Source organism: Nelumbo nucifera, chromosome 4 (assembly GCF_055504915.1).
Source record: "Nelumbo nucifera cultivar China Antique chromosome 4, China Antique-T2T, whole genome shotgun sequence".
NCBI classification, from domain to species: Eukaryota; Viridiplantae; Streptophyta; class Magnoliopsida; order Proteales; family Nelumbonaceae; genus Nelumbo; species Nelumbo nucifera.
The window spans coordinates 62,088,443-62,107,892 of NC_142652.1; the positions used below are offsets into that span (position 1 = coordinate 62,088,443).

Sequence of the window (19,450 nt, forward strand, 5' to 3'; positions counted from 1 at the left end):
ATAACGCACATCAATCTGATTGGAGCTAAGGGCATACACTATCTAACAAAAGGAACTCAAGATTATTTTTAGATAAAAAAAGAACTAGAGAGGTTGTCGCTTGTCATAGAAACCGTCATGGTGAGAGTGGTTCATCGGGTAAAGTTGTATATTTTTTAACTAATGACCTCATGAAAATTGGAAGGGTGTCGCTAATTCCAACTATCATAAGTCCAATAGAAGCCCTAGTTCATCTCCACCATTGATTGATAACATCAACTTGAGCTTCGACGGGAATAGTGCAAGTAACCTGGGTCCATCTAGCATTGAAGGAGTGTTTGGAGATAGTAAAGGCAAAAGTATTGGCAATTTTTGGCCCAATTGGTGTAGGTGACTCCGTAAGGGTGTACATTATGGCCATCATGAAGGGATTGCAAAAGACAATGGATATAAACATAAGAAATCTGATTATAGAAGGTGACTCAAAGTTGGTAATGGAGTGGCTAACAAAAATTATGGATGTAAAATTCAATGGGATTCAAAGAACAACAAATGGATTGGCTGATGCATTAGCAAAACAAGGGGTTGGTAGGAACCATATGTTCTAGGCTCAATTGTAATTCTAAATTGTTTTTTGGAGAGTTAAGAAATTTTCTCTCTCCTAATTTTGTAACCTTTTAATGAAATACTATTACTGATAAAAAAATAAGGGAAGAGAAAAAAGACTTAAGGTGAAAAAACCAAATGGTGATAGGGTCTAGATTCTCCCCTCCCTTTTACCCACATCTAAACATGTCTCTTCCAAGCTTTGCAACAAACGTATGATACCTTTCACTTCATGATCATGAAGCCCTTTTCTAAGACCCAAATCCCAATTGTGCTCAACAGTTGCACTAGACAGATTCAAGCATGATTTTCAAAACCGGACTAGAAAATCTGGGAAGCAGTCAGGTGACTGGTTTTGTTTTCCCCAAAAACCGTTGATTTTGGTCAGCAAACCGCTGAACCGGGCAATTAACCATTCGAACCGTTTTGACTGTTTTTTATTTTTTTGTCAGAACGGGGCAACCGTTCGACCCAGTAACTGGACCCTGACTGGTTCGGTTTAAAAAACCATGGATTCAAGAATCAAAATATAAGTTCCTCCCTATAGGTAGAAAGGACATAAAGAGGAGAATTGTGTCTAGAAGGTTGCCATCCAAACACGATCCTATAACTTGACAAAATTCCCATAACCAAGATTATACTTGACAAGTGGTAGGAAGACGTAAAATATCACAAATAGTTTTCCAAGAAGATGCTCTTGTAACCCTAGCTGAATACAAAATTGTTGACCTTACAACTGTATACAACTATTATTTTAATGTAAGTGCTATTAGCTATTGCCCCAAAGATTGCGGATGCACCCCTCCGTTTTTGCCAATCCAACTATATTTCTGTGGGCAACATTCAAAAATTTTCGAATCAAGAAAATAAAAGAGGTCACATTGAGTTATGCTTGATCGAGAATCCTACTTATTTTAAAACCTCGTCTCTATTATATTTGTCCATAAAAGTTTGTTAGTTTGATCAAACAACAAGCACGATAGAACTCAATATGTTTACTCAATTCATTAATGACTGGTACAAATGAGGACTAAGTAAACTGAAACAATATTTAATTCTTTTTTTTTTTTTGGTTCATGGGGTGAATGGGGGTAGCCCATACCCCATACGCAGAACCCCCCAACCCTGGTGGCAGCGGGAATCGTTCCAAAGTCTCCCTACAATGTTACGGTCCATAACAGCAAGGGATACGTGGCAAAAGATCAAATATGCAACTCAAGGCTCACCTGCATATGTTGGTTAGGGAGAATATCGAATCATGGAGCTAACGTGACAGATTGTTAGACAGTTTGACTCACTTATCTACCATCGTTATCCAATCATTAGACCGTTAAGGTGTTTGGTGTTTTGTAATGAGAAATTGCCTATATATGCAAGAACAATCAAGTAATAGAATCATCGATCAATTAATATACATTTCTTTTATTTCGTGTCTTCTCTGAGAGTAGGTCTCGAATCCCCTCTGAGCGGTGCTTTAGAACTACAGCTCGAGGGAATCCTCTATTCTTCTCAATGAAGGAAAGAGGTTCGTATCATACAACGAGCCACCATCAGTTTGCATTCTCATTCTAAATTCAAGTACAAAATAAATATAATATTAAGTAATGCATGTTATAGATCCAATTAAGAAAATTTTGATACATCAGCGTGCCTAGTGTTCAAGAGCAGGAACCATGTCCAAGGCCTTCAGCATAAAAGCATAGGTGAAGGCATCCTCTTGAAGCTTCTCGAACCTGCATGAAACCAAGATGCAGATTATTAAACAGGGCCAGGGGAAACAGATCACAACAGTCAACAGAAATTATTATATGTAAAGCTCATGCCCTCAAACACTCGTATGCTAGAGCTTACCGCCAAATGGTTCATGTATCATATAGACATGAATCTGAAGGGTAAAAGCTTTGCCATGTTGATTATGTTATATATCCATGTTTACATTTTAACATGTTTTCAGATCACTTGTAGTGTTTTTCCAGGCTAAAAATTATTATATTTAGTTTTAACTTTCAAATGCCTACAACATTCAATGTGGCACCTTGGCAAATCCTAATGTTTCTAGCTCTGGCTTTTGCCAACATAGATACAAACCTGAACTTGGCATAATTACTCATTATACACAAGTAGACTACAGCTGTTTTACTTTAACACAGATATTTAGATAAAAACCTGAACTCGCCAAAATTGAATAAATGCTGGAAATTCTGAAATCCTCTCAATTTTTTGTCAAAATGACACTGGCAAGGTAATGCACCAATAAATGGTAGATGCCCCCATGAATGTTCAGGAACAATAGATACCACTCTTCCTAAGAGTTTCTCCCTTGTTCAGGAGCAATTCCTACAAGAAATCCCATATGGGTTTGATAAATAAATCAGCCGAACTGTAGGTGACACAACTGAAAAACATACTTGTCGAATAAACTTCTACAAATGCAGCTCTCTATGGTATTCACATCCAAAATACACCTTCACTTCTCAATCAAGCCTAACTGTAGGTGACACAACTCTTCCTCCTTAGTTTCTAGATCGAATCCTACTCTGAAATGCTTCCCAAGCAATAAAACTCAAATAAGGGTTTCAGTGTCTTCTGTCAGTTTATTTTCACAAGTGAAAATGTTTCATGGTCAATACCTTCTTTTTTATTATAACCTTTTGCTACCAACCAGGTATTGTAAGCCTCAATTTTACTATCTATGTCCTTTTTCCTCTTATAAATCCATTTACAACCAATTGCATTTACCTTAGTGGTTTTATAAAAGTCCAATCTCCATTGGTTTTCGTTGAGTCTATCTCACCCTTCATGAATGCACTGAAAGTATTTCACCAAGTAATGAGGCTTGTCCTTGTGTATTTCTTCTCAGCACGAATCTCTGCTTGTTTTCTCTTCTTTTCCCTTGCAGATCTGAATTAATTAATTAACCCAGAAGCTCTTCAAGACATCCCAAAGGCATAGTTTCCAATGAACCAAGGTGAGGCTAGGCAATAGGGGGCAGGGCGCCTTGCTGCCTAGGCGATGGATTTTTTTATGTTAAAAACATAGATCCTAGGGTAGTTCCCTAGGTACCATAACCATATTTCCCTAATAATTATTCATAACTTTCATAAGAAAAGTATAAAGTTCATATTAAAATATAGAAAATCAACATATTCATGAGAAGAAAAAGAAGAATGAAAATAAAATTCAAAAAATATAGGGGATGAACCCTTATTTTGGTTATAGGAAAAGAAGAAAAGAAAAAGTAATGGAAGTAGCAGTAGTAGTAGTAGTAGATAAAATTTTAAGTTCTTCCTTACATATTGGTTCAGGTTTTGAAGTCTTTGAGGGTTCAATACAGCATTTAGCAATGTTTGTGTGGATTAAACCCTAATAAATAAGAAAACAATAAAAAGAAATTAGTATATAAACACAAAATGATTATTTTAGTTTAATAATGTCTATTTTATAATTATGATCTCAAAAAAGAACGAACAAAAAAAGTATTTTATAGTAGGAAGTAAAAAACTGCTTGGCAATTAGGCAAGCCAAACCTCAAAAGGCGCCTTGTCGCCCAAGCACCCGCCTAGGCATCACCTTGACAACTATGCCCAAATGTGACGGTTCAGCCACCATCAGTGCCATCAGCACGCCATCTAAGTGTCTTGGGTTGGTCCTTGTACTCTTTTTGTAAGGGGGGTATGCCAATGGCAATTATGTAAATAGTAGTATGCATGCCCAGTATTTTGATGTATCATTTTGTCACTCCCCCAAAAGCTTAACGTACTCTTTGAGGGGAGGTAGGTAGTCGAGTGAGCTCATAAGCGTGTAAAGGTTAAGCACGAGATCCCCTCAACACTGTACTGTGTGCTTGTGCTTACCACTGATTAATGCAATACAAGTTGCCTTTTGTCTAATTTGTGTGCACTCTTGTTTCCTTTTGTGTGTTGTTGCTTGCATTTGTAGGCTTTCTCGACCCCATCGAGCGCCGCACGGGGCCCCGTCAATTAGCTCCGTGACAGTTGGTATCAGAGCCTCGTTGACACTAGCGGTTGTCAAGCCCAACGAGTCCTTGTCGTGCCCCGCAACAACACCAGCCCGATGAAGAATCATGACATGCGAGAGGAGATCCAAGAAGGGATCTCACGGGTTTATGATGAGGATGAGCCTAGAGGTAGCTCTCCCAAAGACAAAGGCGTCAGCTCAAAGCATAGCAAGCGTGACAAGTCAGTTGACAAGCTTGCGACCATGGACAAGCACATCATGCGTTGTGAAGCAGTGGTTGGTGAAACTCGTGACCGTGTGGACGAGCTTCAGCTCAACCTTGAGACCGTAGCATCGGTCGTGGAAAGATTGGAGGACCAGTCCGGTGACAGCTCCAACAGGCCAGACAACCCACTAGAAGACCTGGTGAAGTGCCTACAGATCCAGCTCGAAGACTTGAAGGGCGAAGTGACCCTTCTGAAGAGGCTGATGGCCAGTACAGCTAGCACACCTGCTGCTCCAACCCCTCCAAAGATCAAAGTCCGTGAGCCTACCTCATATGCAGGGACCCGCGATGCCCGGGAGCTTGACAACTTCCTGTGGCAAATGGAACAATATTTCACCACCGCCAAGCTCGTTGAGGAGGCGGCCAAGGTGCGTACTGTTGTTATGTATCTTACTGATGTTGCTATGTTATGGTGGCGCAGGAGATGTGCCGATGCGAAGCGAGGATTATGCTCCATTAATACCTGGTCCGTGTTCAAGAGCGAGATAAAGCGCCAGTTCTATCCAGAGAACGTGGAGTACCAAGCCCGTCGGAAGCTCAAGAACCTAAAACACACGGGCTCATTGCATGAGTACGTGAAGGAGTTCTCCACACTATCGCTCGAGATCACGGACATGTCAGATAAGGACCTGCTCTTCAACTTTATGGATGGCCTACAACAATGGGCCGAGCTTGAACTCCAGAGACGAGGTGTGAAGGACCTCGCCACAGCCATGGCCGTTGCTGAACAACTGGTAGACAACAGGCGACCAAGCAAAGACTGCCCCAAACCCAACTCATATCAGGGCGTAGGGAAGATATGAGGTGATAGGAAACCTTACTACGTGCCCAAGGGAGACTCCGGGCCAAGTAAACCCAACACTTTTAAGTTCTACAGGGGACCCGAAGGAGACTCTGGATACAGGGGTGGCCAGTTTGTGAAGAGAACACCTCCGGCACCATGCTTCATCTGTGAGGGAAAACATTGGACTAAGGATTGTCCTAGTCGGGGGAAGCTCAATGCCTTGCTTGCAAAGCTTAGTGATGATGAGCATAGCGAAGAGGAGAAGGAACCAGAGGAGACAAGAATGGGGGCTCTATGAAGACTCAATGCAATGAAGAAGAAGACGAGCCCGCAAGGAGCACTGAAGTTCAAGCTGAAGGGACTGATGTATGTAGACATTCGCTTGAATGGTAAGCCCACAAGAGCCATGGTGGATACAGGCGCTACCCACAACTTTATCTCTATGGAGGAGGCATCCCGAGTTGAACTTGCACCTACCAAGGAAGTCGGATGGTTGAAGGCTGTGAACTCTAATGCCAAACCCATACAAGGTGTAGCTCATGGGGTGGTCTTGCAACTTGGTGACTGGGAAGGGATGATAGACCTCTCAGTCATGCCCATGGATGATTTTCAGGTTCTCAACATGGACTTCTTAACTCAAGTAAAGGCGGTGCCCATGCCCTTCCTCAACTCAGTGTGCATATTCGAAGATCAGGCTCCTTGCATGGTTCCAGTTGTGCCAGAGACCACGTCCACCCCCAAGATGCTCTCAGCACTGCAACTCAAGGATGGAGTGCGGAAAGGAGAGACCACTTACCTAGCCACATTGGTGGACTCCGACCTGCCTGACCCACCAACCGGGCATATCCCGCCAGCGATTACAATGGCACTAGAAGAATTCCAAGATGTCATGCCTCCCACATTGCCGAAGAAGCTTCCCCCAAGGAGAGAAGTTGATCACAAGATTGAGTTGGAGCCTGGAACAAAACCACCGGCACGCCCGCCATATAGAATGTCTCCTCCTGAGCTGGCCGAGCTACGAAAGCAGTTGAATGAGTTGTTGGATGCTGGATTGATTCAGCCTTCTAAGGCCCCTTTTGGAGCACCAGTCCTGTTTCAAAAGAAGCATGATGGATCTCTTCGGCTCTGTATTGACTACCGAGCTCTCAACAAGCTCACCATCAAGAACAAATATCCCATACCTTTGGTGGCCGACCTCTTTGACCAGCTCAACAGGGCCAAGTACTTCACCAAGCTAGACCTGAGGTCGGGGTACTATCAAGTGCGTATAGCCGAAGGAGACGAACACAAAACAGCTTGTGTTACCCGATATGGGTCCTTTGAATTTTGTGTCATGCCCTTTGGGCTCACCAATGCTCCAACCACCTTTTGTACATTGATGAACAGAATATTTCATCCCTACCTAGACCAATTTGTTGTTGTGTATATTGATGATATTGTAATTTACAGTAGAACCTTGGAGGAACATGTTGACCACCTCCGTACTGTTTTCCAGGTCTTGCGGGAGAACAACCTGTTTGTCAAGAAGGAGAAATGTTCTTTCGCCACAGAAGAGGTGGCCTTCCTCGACCATATAATTCGAGCAAGCACAATCAGCATGGATCCAGCTAAAGTCAAGGCCATTCAAGATTGGGCACCTCCCACTAGGGTCACCGAACTTCGCTCCTTCCTTGGCCTCGTGAACTACTATCGAAGATTCATCTCTGGAGCACCTCCCACCAGGGTCACCGAACTTCGCTCCTTCCTTGGCCTCGTGAACTACTATCGAAGATTCATCTCTGGATTCTCAGCACGAGCCACTGCCCTCACCAACTTACTGAAGAAGACTAGTATGTGGACCTGGAATGAATGTTGCCAAACAGCTTTTGATGATTTGAAGAGAGCTGTCTCAGCAGAACCTGTCCTCGACTTGCCTGGTCCAAGCAAGCCGTATGAGCTACACACAGATGCTTCTGACTTTGCCATTGGTGGGGTCTTGATGCAAGAAGGACATCCCATCGCCTTTGAAAGCCGCAAATTGAATGATACAGAGAGAAGGTACACTGTGCAAGAGAAGGAGATGACAGCCATCATCCATTGCCTCCGCACATGGCGACACTACCTGCTTGGCTCCAAGTTCGTGGTCAAGACTGACAACATAGCTACCAGTTACTTTCAGTCACAGAAGAAGCTGAGCCCTAAGCAAGCTCGATGGCAAGATTTCTTAGCGGAGTTTGACATGATTAGAGTACAAGCCAGGGCCGATGAACAGGGTTGCTGATGCACTTAGTAGGAAGGCCGAGCTTGCAGCACTATCCATAGGTGAAGGTCCCTCTAAAAGCCAAATCAGACTGGACCTCATTAAGCGCATCAAGGAAGGACTCCAGAAGGACCCCATTGCTCAGAGCCTATTGACAGCTGCTCGTGAAGGGAAGACTAGGCGGTTTTGGGTTGAAGAAGGCCTTCTTTTGACAAAGGGAAGGCGGATATTTGTACCAAGAGTTGAAGACTTGAGGAAGACTCTCCTACGTGAATATCATGACAGCTTATGGGCAGGACACCCTGGGTGGCAACGTACCTTGGCACTTCTACAACATGCCTACTATTGGCCTCATATGGAGCAAGATGTTCGAGAATACACAAGGACATGCCTGATTTGCTAGCAAGACAAGCCTGAGCGTGCCAAGCCTCTTGGACTCCTACAACCTCTCCCAACGCCCTCACAACCTTGGGAGAGTGTTTCCATGGACTTCATCAGCGGTCTACCTAAAGTGGGAGACTATGCATCCATTATTGTTGTTGTTGATAGATTTTCCAAGTATGCCACTTTCATCCCAGCACCAAAGCACCTTTCAGCTGAAGACACGACATACCTTTTCTTCAAGCACATGGTGAAATATGGGGGAGTCCCACAGAACATTGTTAGTGATCGGGATCCCCGATTCACTAGTGCTTTCTGGACAGAGTTATTCAAGCTTCTTGGCTCGAACTTGGACTTCTCTAGCAGCAACCATCCAGAGTCAGATGGGCAGACAGAGAGAATGAACTCCCTCCTTGAAGAGTACCTCCGCCATTTTGTATCAGCTACATAGAAGAATTGGGTTCGATTGCTGGACATTGCACAGTTCTCCGTCAATACACAGAAGAGCTCCTCCACCAATCAGAGTCCTTTTGAAGTCATCACCGGCCAACTACCAAGATGTCCGCACAGCATCGTCAACGATCATCAAGGAAGAAGTTGACATCACTCGAGCCTCCCTAGAGAAAGCCTCCAGAAGAATGAAGAAATGGGCCGATTTGGGTAAACGACCCGAGAACTTCCAAGTAGGTGACCTGCCTTAGTAAAACTCCATACCCATTGCCTTAGGTTCTTTCGAAGAGTACACCCCGGGCTTGTGAGAAAATATGAGGGACCCTGTGAAATCCTAGCCAAAGTAGGAGCTTCAGCCTACAGACTCAAACCACCTCCATGGCTAAAAGTACACCCTGTCTTTCATGTAAGCCAACTTAAACCCTACCATGCCGACAGCCAAGATACCTCCCGAAACCAAAGTCAACGCCCACATCCATCCTACCAACCACCCAAGAACCGATCCCTCAACTCCATCCTCAACCATAGGTTGTCCCAATCCTCCCAAACATCAGAATGGGAGTACCTGGTGAAGTGGAAGGGACCTGCAGAAGACGACACCTGGGAGCTTACAAAAGACCTCCTTCCGTTCGCAGTGAAGCTGGACGAGTACCTGAGGAAGAATCTTCGAGGACGAAGATTGAATTGAGTGGGGGAGACTGTGACGGTTCAGCCACCATCAGCGCCATCAGCACGCCATCTAAGTGTCTTGGGTTGGGTCCTTGTATTCTTTTTGTAAGGGGGTATGCCAATGGCAATTATGTAAATAGTAGTATGCATGCTCAGTATTTTGATGTATCATTTTGTCACTCCCCCAAAAGCTTAACGTACTCTTTGAGGGGAGGTAGGTAGTCAAGTGAGCTCATATGCGTGTAAAGGTTAAGCACGAGATCCCCTCGACACTGTACTGTGTGCTTGTGCTTACCACTGATTAATGCAATACAAGTTGCCTTTTGTCTAATTTGTGTGCACTCTTGTTTCCTTTTGTGTGTTGTTGCTTGCATTTGTAGGCTTTCTCGACCCCATCGAGCGCCGCACGGGGCCCCGTCGATTAGCCCCGTGACACAAAGGCATCACTATACTCCATGAGCATCCTCCAACATACCCGAGTAAGTCTCCTTCCATTTTGCAATTTTTTAAATTCTAGGAACTCCCAACTTTCTCTCACAAAGGAAATTTTCATTTTTCTATTACAAACTTGCTTGACCTCTTCAAATTTGAACATACACATAATTCTTCATTACAATTCTTTACACTTGGTTTCAACCAAAAATTTTCACCTGGAACCCTACCAAATTTAATTTCCCTTAAATATCAATCTTGTATACAAAATTCCATTCCAAGACCTACTAAATTGGTTTTCACAAATTCCATTGGTTCGTAGAGAAACTCTTAGATTCTTAAATTTGATTTAGGAAACTTTACAAGTTATACATCTTAGATAGCTCTGATAAACAAATTCTCCTCAAGCTGCAATTATCTTCTTGAGTCATTCCCTCAAGTAGCCTACCTAGCTCCCATAGGACCTACTACATCACTATATGATGTATGAAATTTACCATCACTGATAAATATGTCATTATTTAAGACAGTCACGACGACAGTGGCTATTTTCCACATTTCATTGTTTCCTTCCCTGTAAAGAGGTTAATGGTCTAACCGATGCTATTGCCAATAATGGATCTACCCCCAGTTCCTACTCTTTGTGGACTGCGGAAATAGTGCACTGCCTGCTTTTGTTTCATATTTATATTACAATCAGTACATTGGGGTTACAGGCCCATACCCATGCTACTTTTCATAGTTTAGTTGTTCGCAAGAAACGGAATTTTCAAAATGATTACCTTCCTGACTTCGAGAAGTGGCCAGCACCAAGCTCACATTTAAATAACAGTATATTATCATCAGTTTTCATTTCCCTCATCTTTGCCACGAACTTTGCTGGTTCAGAATACATAACTCGGGGATCTGTTTCAACATAAAAGGCCAGAATTTAAATACTAAAATATGTGCATCATACTATAAGGGATATGAAAGACTGCCTCCTGCAATTTTACTGAATGAATGAACACATTTCATAATGTAAGGCTGAAGACCCAACGGCTGCTGAATCTACCCAATAGATATACTGAGCAAAATTTTATGGGACTAAATAATCATAGTGAGCATAAAAGTAGTTCTTTCTACCTGGACAAAGCATATTATTATGACAACATTGAAGAATAGTTGGGACTATTCAATGTGTCTCAATGTACTTCCCTATTTTTATTGTGGAAAGAGATAGATAATCATATGGTGGTTAAATGGAAGGATCAGGATGACTCAAAGCAGTAAACATAGGGAAGACAAGTACGTTGACTCAAATCAGTAACCAAATCTGATTTAATCAGTTTGAATTAAACTCCAATTTATTTAAGTCAGCTTTGGCCTATCAAACCACAATCAGATTGAATCATATTTGAAAATTTGATCCATTTGTTAATCAGATCGAATTCAGATACTGCTTGATTCAATCCATTAGAATCCAATCCATTTATTATCCGTTGATGTAGTTGACATGGAAATGGGTGCAGTGGGACATGTGACAAGCCAAATGGTTAGAATTGAAAAAGGAAAGGAAAAGTCTGTGACCTCAGAATCTGAAGAGACATGTAGGAATGTGAGGTTGGTTGGAGGCTCAAGTACGGGGATTTTCAAGAAGTTCAAGAATAGACTTAATAACTGGATGACTAAGTTACAGGTTGATAAAAGGAGTTCCTGTATTTTCAAGCGGTTTAAGATTAAAAATTTTGGGGCCTTGTTTAGAGTTGACTCTTCTAAGGCGTGAAGGGGAAAGGAAAATAATTGGTTTGGGTGATTACCAGTTATGACAGAGATGGAAAGAGGAGTATTGGAATGAGTGTTGAGGAACATGTTGACAAAATATGTGGTTGAAGAGGCATTTGGGACAATCACCCTTTTGGGGATCGCGAACAGGAAATTGGCAAGTAATTGCAGTTTTGAGTGCACCAGTTTTCCAGAAGGATGATGTTGTTCCATCTCTAGAAAGCTTTTCTGTTCCAATGCCAACGATGTTGAGTGGCCCAAAGGAGGAATTTGAAGGGGTGGAGCTTGGACTAGGGGTGAGGATGCTGATACTCAGAATGATAAGAAGAGAAAGAAAACATACAAAACATAAGGGCTGAGACCTATTCAGCAAAAAAGGGTTGCGCCCTTATTTCGATCCTCAGAAGAAGATGAAGAGGAAGTCCTATTGACTGTTCTTATCAATTCAGGTTTTAAAGTCTTAAAGGGTCAAAAACTATTGTCACTGACTTGTGTGTCGATTGAACCCAAACAAATAAGAAAATAATAAAAAAGAAAGTAGTATACAAATAATAATATTAGTACTATAATCCCACAAATATGAATAATTTAGCCTAACAAAATCTATTGTACTACTATTAATAACATAAAGAAAATATAAAAATATTATGTGATGTCTTGCATATAAATTAAGGCATTTGGGCGAGGCAACTCTTCCAGAGTGCTGTATTGAGTAGGTGTCACCTTGACAAATATGGATGAAAGCAAAACTCATGTATATTGGGAAAGCACGGCATAACAATATATATGCTCAGCTTGAGGGGAAATGTTAAAATACACATGCACATATATAAGAGCAATCCTGTAATCACTGTCATTGGTTGACTAAATAATAAGGTCAACTACCAAATCTTCCTATTCTTTCTCTACTCTTCCCGTCTACTGTTTTCTTCTTTGTTTCACAAAGCACATTGTAGGTAACCAGAAAGATTTTGTCCTTCCCAATTAGAAATAGCATGTAGTAGGTAGTTTCTGTAAATATCAACAATGAGGAGACCAAAAGCAGGAAAGGTTCTCCTGACATGTATGACAAGAAGAAACCAATGGCACACAATCAAAGCAACTTGCTTACCATTTAAACCAGCTGTAACAAGAATATTTGGGTAATTTTGTGGCTTAATCTGCAAAAAAAAAGAAGGTATACTTAATGACAAGGGCTTACCATTTTTAGAAAGTATATTTATTTGTTTTTTGATAAATGAAGAATTTATTAGAGAAAGAAATTAGGAGCAACTTTTACAGAAGACACTTGGAGAGGCACGAACTGTGACCTCTCCAACCCTTCAAACACTAAATATTACAGCTGAGCCCAATAAAAAAGTTCCCTCGTTACCCCTTGCTTGGCTAAACAGTCAGCCATAGCATTAGCAGATCTCCCTACCCCTTGTATTCTTACATACAAGTTTCTTGTCAAGCATTTGAATCTTTTAAAATTAGAAGATGATCAACTACAATAACTAATCAATTGCCATGACTTGATAAATAATGAAGATACTGAAAATCATGAAAGCATAATTTTCTTTAGGACAACCACAAACTATTAGTGCCAAACAATAATCAATATAAGCTTCAAGATAGTATAGGCTGCACAAAAATAGAATATAAAGGGGGAAGATGATAAAAAGTGAAAAAAGAAAAGAGTTGACATTCTCACATTATCAACAGGGGAATAGGACTTCATGTAGAAATAATATTCTTCTTTCCGTGGATCACCCCATTCCTGCAATGCCATCAAAGAAACAAGCATGAATTCAACCATAAAACCACATAACTGTGCCTTAAAAAACCTGTTTAGAAAAAGGTAACACCATACATGCACATAGACTTGTGAAACTCAATTGAGAGTACATAGAGAATACTGTGATGTTTCAGATACAATTATAAGAAAATTAAGGTACTCATCAAACTTCATAGTGAATGCTTAAAATCTAGGAGCAGCTAATTGGTGGCTTCCAGCCTAGATGTCAGAGGTCAAAAGAAGATTATATTAAATGCTTGTTCTCAAGATAACTTTATACTGTTGATAATTCAACATCCTCCTCATGCATCTCAGAAAAAAATGTAGAAGCGATGGTTTCATCCTAGGAAATCCATGTGGGGACTTTGAGCGGTGCTTCCCACTATCCCAAGATCTATGTTATGTCATCTTGTATATAATTTATTTTTTGATAATTACAGTGCTGAATTTCATTCATTATCACAGAAAGTTTGCTGAGTACAAGGATCAGACAAAAATACAAACAGCCTTAAGCTGACCTGTGATACAATATTGGATATTTTAGAAAGTAGTTATAATAATAACCTTGGTTCCAAAGTAATGAGGGAAGAGATGGAGAGAGGAGTTCTGTCCGGTGACAAGATGGAGAGAGGAGGTTGGGATCAAAGCAAAGAAACTGCTGTTTGAGGAAAGCAAAAGCAAGGACCGACAGATGTTAAAGATTAGGAAAGGAAAAAGAGCAACGTTAAAGATCATTGATTATGAAAAGCCAATGATGTTATAGTGTGATAATCAAACAGCTATCAACATTGCTCATTATCCTATTTAGCATGATAAAATAAAGCATATTTAAGTAGATAGACATTTCATACAGGAGAGAGTCGCTTCGGGGGGAAGCCATCCTGTCATTTATTGCTTTTGAAGAGCAATTAGCTGATGTCTTGACTAAGAGAGCTCCGAAAGGGGAAGTTACTACATTATATAAACAACCAGGACATGATTGTGACATCTATGATCAGTTTGAGGGAAGTGTAGAGAGACTGGGCCAAATGCATCCTAGTGTTCTTTTATTATTATCTTCTTTTATTTGTTATGCTTATATTAGTGTGCCTGTTAACTTCTTTATCTACTTAAAGCATATTTAAGTAGATAGACATTTCATGCAGGAGAGAGTCGCTTCGGGGGAAGCTATCCTGCCATTTATTGCTTTTGAAGAGCAATTAGCTGATGTCTTGACTAAGAGAGCTCTGAAAGGGGAAGTTACTACATTATATAAACAACCTGGACATGATTGTGACATCTATGATCAGTTTGAGGGAAGTGTAGAGAGACTGGGCCAAATGCATCCTAGTGTTCTTTTATTATTATCTTCTTTTATTTGTTATGCTTATATTAGTGTGCCTGTTAACTTCTTTATTCATCTTATGTTATGTTTCTCAGCTCACTGCCACATTAAGGGCATCGTTGTGATTATGTTAATTATGATAAAGCAAATAAAAGTGATTAGGAGAAAGGAGAGAGAACAGACCGGACTCTCTTCTCCTTCCTTCTCTCATCTTCTTTCTCTTCTTTTCTTGCTATTTTCTCCCTTTTTTCTCTAATTTTCAGATTAAAATATTATCTTTCTTTTGGGTTGATTCAAATCTTAATTTCTAGGGCAAATACTGGAAGTTTGGTGAGGGGGTGGAGAGTTGGTAGGGAGAGTGTGCTGATCACTCACTTATAATTTGCAGATGATAGTATTCTTTTCTGCGAAGGGAGTGCCATAGGTGGATCAGAAATTTGAAATTGGTTGCCCAACTTTTTGACAAAATGTCATATTTAAATGTCAAGGTTGTGTAGTGTTTCAATGGCCTATGACCTATTTAGGGCTACGTTTGGGTGATAATCCAAGGAATGCTAGATTTTGGAACCCAGTAGTTGAGAGATTCACTAAAGGTTGGCCTCTTGGAAGAAAAGTTACCTGTCTTTGGGGGGTAGGTAATACATTGATTAGGTCAACGTTGACCAACTTGTCAATGTACTATTTGTCAGTGTTCAAAATTCTAGAACTGGTGAGTAGAAGATTGGAAATTTTGATTAAGGAATAGGGATCCTATGGGAGCTAGGGGAGAGAAGAGGGACCACGGAGTTAGTTGGAAGATGGGGAGAGAAGAGGGACCATAGAAGATCTCTTCTATGGGAGCTAGGTGTAGGGAATTTCCAGAAAAGGAATATGGCTCCATTGAGTAAGTAATTATGGAGTCAGACAACACAAAAGGAAAAATTGTGCGCAAAAGGTGATAATAACCATTCATGGACTTGCGGCTAACGGATGGAATGCTAGACTTTGGGCTAGAGCAACAGGAGATTCACCATGAAAATCTATCCATGATATTCTATTTGTATTCTAATTGTTTATCAAATGTACCTTGTGCTCTAGAAACCTTGTTAAATTCTGGGAACATGTGTGACTAGGTGACTCACCAGTGAAGGAACAATTTCCATATCTTTTTAATTTGTCAGACCTTTGGGATAAACCTGTGTCTTCTTTCTTGATGCCATCTAGGAATGACGAGGCAGGGTGGGTCTGGGTTTTGCATGCCCCATCCTCAACCCTGAACTTAAATAAATGCCTTGCCCTATCACTGCCCCAAACCCCAGCAAGGGCAGAAATCCCAACCCCATCTCCATCCCTGTGAGGAATGGGGATCCCCAAATTTGCCCCACCCATCCCTGATCATTCCTACTTGTATTTCTTTTTATTTTTTGGAAACCTACCGAAAACTATATTATATCATGTAATATAATATAGCAAAATATAATATATGCAAGATTATAATATAATATAACATATATTAAGATATATTAACAATATTTATATAGTCAGGACAGTTTCAGGGTCAAGGCTGGGGTGGGGTGGACAAATACCACCAAATGTACAAAGCGTGTTCAATGGAGGTGTACAAGGGTGATTGTTTACTGGGCAGTCTGGGAGGAAAGGAACCAAAGAGTTTTTTTCATATTAGAAGGGTAGAGAAGCACTCATTAAAACAATTACCATCTGAGTGGTCCAATGAGCAATATCATTGAGTGGTTTTGAACGTATTCTACCGATGACTTGTTTAGAAAGTGGAAGGAGGTGGCTGACTCGTCTCTAGAGTTCTTTTTTTTTATCAGCAGAATATAATTTTACAATAAGATGGGTGTAGGATCCGCCCCCTCTCTCTCTCTCTCTAAAGTTCTCATCAAGCAGACCTAGCCCCAAACTACTTCCAGGTTTATCAAGATGAATTTTGAGGGTAGTAGTGAAGGGAACCCAGGTCCTTCAGGCATAGGTGTTTTACAAAATGAGGAGAGAAGAATTATTGCTCTTTCCTCGGGCCCAATAGATATGGGTGATTCATTGAGGGCTGAAATAATGGCTGTGATGGAAAGAGTTCAAAAAGCAAAGGAGTTGAACATCAGAAGATTGACAATTGAAGGGGATTCAAAGTTTGTAGTGAGCTGGCTGCAAAAGGAGGAGATTGGTTGGTGGAACTATGTTAATGAAAGAAGGAAGTTCAAATGGGTAACACAGCATACAAGTTAAGCTGCAATGGATAAAAAGAAGTGCTAATTCTTTTTCTGATACTTTGGCAAAGCAAGGAAGTGGGAAGGGATCAACTTTCCTGGGCTGTGTTATAACTGTGTAATCAGCTGTCATCTCGGAGTGTGTTAAGAGAGTTTACCTCTCTCTGTAGTGTTCCATTGTACCTCTTTGTATATATTAATGAATTTATTCTGTTGTTGATCAAAATAACAATAACAACAACAACATTGGTTCCAAACAACCCCAAATTAACACAGAACTGAAAACACCTAATTTGGCTAATCTGTCAGCAGTTTCATTAGCATTTCTTGGGACTGAGCTGAACAAGCAGTTCAGTTGTCTTCCAAAGAATTGATGTCTCTGACAATGAATCTGAAAGCCCAAGGTACTTCCCTTTCCTGATTTTACCCACAAAATGACAACCCAACAGTCTCCTTCAAGCGGTATAGTGCTTAACCTGTTCTCAGCCCTCGATGAATTGCCTGTTCTTACAGGTTCTAAAAAACATAATCTGATGTTACCCACCCATCCCTCACTTTTCCATCAATTCTAGATTCACCCAGGTTTGCTCCTTCTTTCCAAATGCTCCATAGGATAGCATTTCTAATACAATGTCAAACTACCTTCACTCTTTTGGATTTCAAATTGAAAATATACCACCCAAGTAGCTCCAAATAATGATAGAAAATACGTCCACATCTGATGCAAGGGAGATGAGAATAAATGAATCCAAATAGCAATCCGGTATACAATGTTAGTAGGGTTGTATGGGTTAAAGGTAAAGGGCTTTGAAAGAAAAAGGAAATGAGTCCAAATAGCAATCCGGTTTACAATTGCCACTAACTTGTTGTGGAATAACTCAAACTTATCTATAATTGAAAGACTAATCCAATTTTTGTTTTTCAAATCCCCCAACCTCAACCTCCAAAAGTAAAAAAATAAAAATAAAATGAAGATGCCAGCAACTTGACACTATATAATACAAATTTTGTTCAAACTATTAGTGCATCAATATCAACAACTGTTAGTAGTATCAAGCAGCAAAGAGGTATCACATGATCAATATGGATAATCCACAAGAATGGCCAAGCAAGCAATGGTTTTTAACAAGGCAAGATACAGTCATGTGGTTCTCAAACACATGGACATTTGGATATTTTTTATCATGTGGTTCATGGACATTTTCTATCAACCTTTTAGGGGCCATTTGATAATGGCAGGCATGGCTGAACTGAAAGACTTGTTGTTTTGTCATTTAGTGGAAAAGTCATTAAAATGGCATGTTGGGTTGACTATATACCCCCTAAATTTTTATTCTGGATATTTTGTCCACTAAAATACAAAACAATAACTCATTCAGCTCAGTCACTTTAGTTGTTCTCAAACAGCCCCTTAATGTGATGGAACAGAAGATACAGTCATCTGATCAAACCAATTTTTGCAATAAGCCTTATACAGAAACTCAATGAATTCTTCGATCCTTTTCTCTTTGTAACTGCACTTTTAATCCGTTTATTAAATGAACTCAAATCTTCATGATAGATAAAGAAATAGAACTGACCTCCCACTCTGAAGTTGTGAGGGGTATAGTTGGATCAAGCATAGTAGTCAAAACATCTACAAATGGAACTCCAGCTACTGCAGCCTTGAACAAATCAGGCCGCATATTCAGAACAGAACCAATAAGCAACCCCCCCGCACTCCTCCCATTAATGCACAACTTTTCCCTCGAGCAGTATTTCTTCTCAATCAAATACTCAGCACAAGCTATAAAATCAGTAAATGTGTTTTTCTTCTTCAATAGCTTTCCATTTTCATACCACTGTCTCCCCATTTCACCACCACCACGAATGTGAGCTATTGCGAAAATAAAGCCTCTGTCCAGTAAAGAGAGTCTTGATGCCTTGAAACTGGGATCAATGCATATCTATCAACAACAAAGATTCTTTAGCATTAATAGGTACAATAAACCGAAGGATAGAAGAAAATTATAAAGTGCATGGACAAGACGAGAAGACAATTAAATAGTAAAATTAAGGGTAAAAGACTTAAGCATACCCTAAGTTTTCAAAAATTGACTTAAACATACCCTGAGGTTTCTAAATCGACTTAAAAAATACCTTCCCACCTTTATGTTGGATGGATTTCACAAAAAGACACTTTTACCCTTTCTGAAGCAATGTCATCTTCTACCTAAACCCCGCCTGTACACAAACCACTGGAAAAACAACTCCATGATGTGTCTGACATTGCAATAGCCAGTTCAGTCCAATACTATGGCAAAGGACCTTTCAATGAAAATAATAGCCATTAAAACTAAAACTAATTCGAAGGAACCACCTGATAATAACATGTTTGATGTGCACCTTTCGCTTGGAAGATGCCATGGAAGAACTTGGAGAACATGATGGTCATGTGGGTTTATAGTCCTCAGAATATCAACGGGTCCTTCGACCCCGTTGTATAACACATGGAACATTTCTATAGCTGGTTAACTTCCAAAATGCACTGGTAGATGTGGACATGGTTGCAAGTGCTCTTGGGATTTCTCCTATGAGTTGATTGTTCTGAAGGTT

At 40.4% G+C, this 19,450-nt stretch overlaps 1 protein-coding gene across 1 annotated transcript in view; it reads right to left on the reverse strand.

Moving 5' to 3' along the window:
• Nucleotides 1–1,972: 1,972 nt before the first annotated feature.
• LOC104589978 (Prolyl oligopeptidase family protein) overlaps nt 1,973–19,450 on the reverse strand; it is an 83,825-nt gene continuing 66,347 nt past the window's right edge. The window contains exons 7-11 of the mRNA XM_010248468.3: nt 18,436–18,801; nt 13,241–13,306; nt 12,659–12,707; nt 10,566–10,689; nt 1,973–2,318 (exon numbers count right to left, since the gene is read on the reverse strand). Of these exons, the coding sequence (XP_010246770.1) occupies nt 2,237–2,318; nt 10,566–10,689; nt 12,659–12,707; nt 13,241–13,306; nt 18,436–18,801 (687 nt within the window). The 3' untranslated portion in view covers nt 1,973–2,236. The remainder of the gene's footprint in view (nt 2,319–10,565; nt 10,690–12,658; nt 12,708–13,240; nt 13,307–18,435; nt 18,802–19,450) is intronic.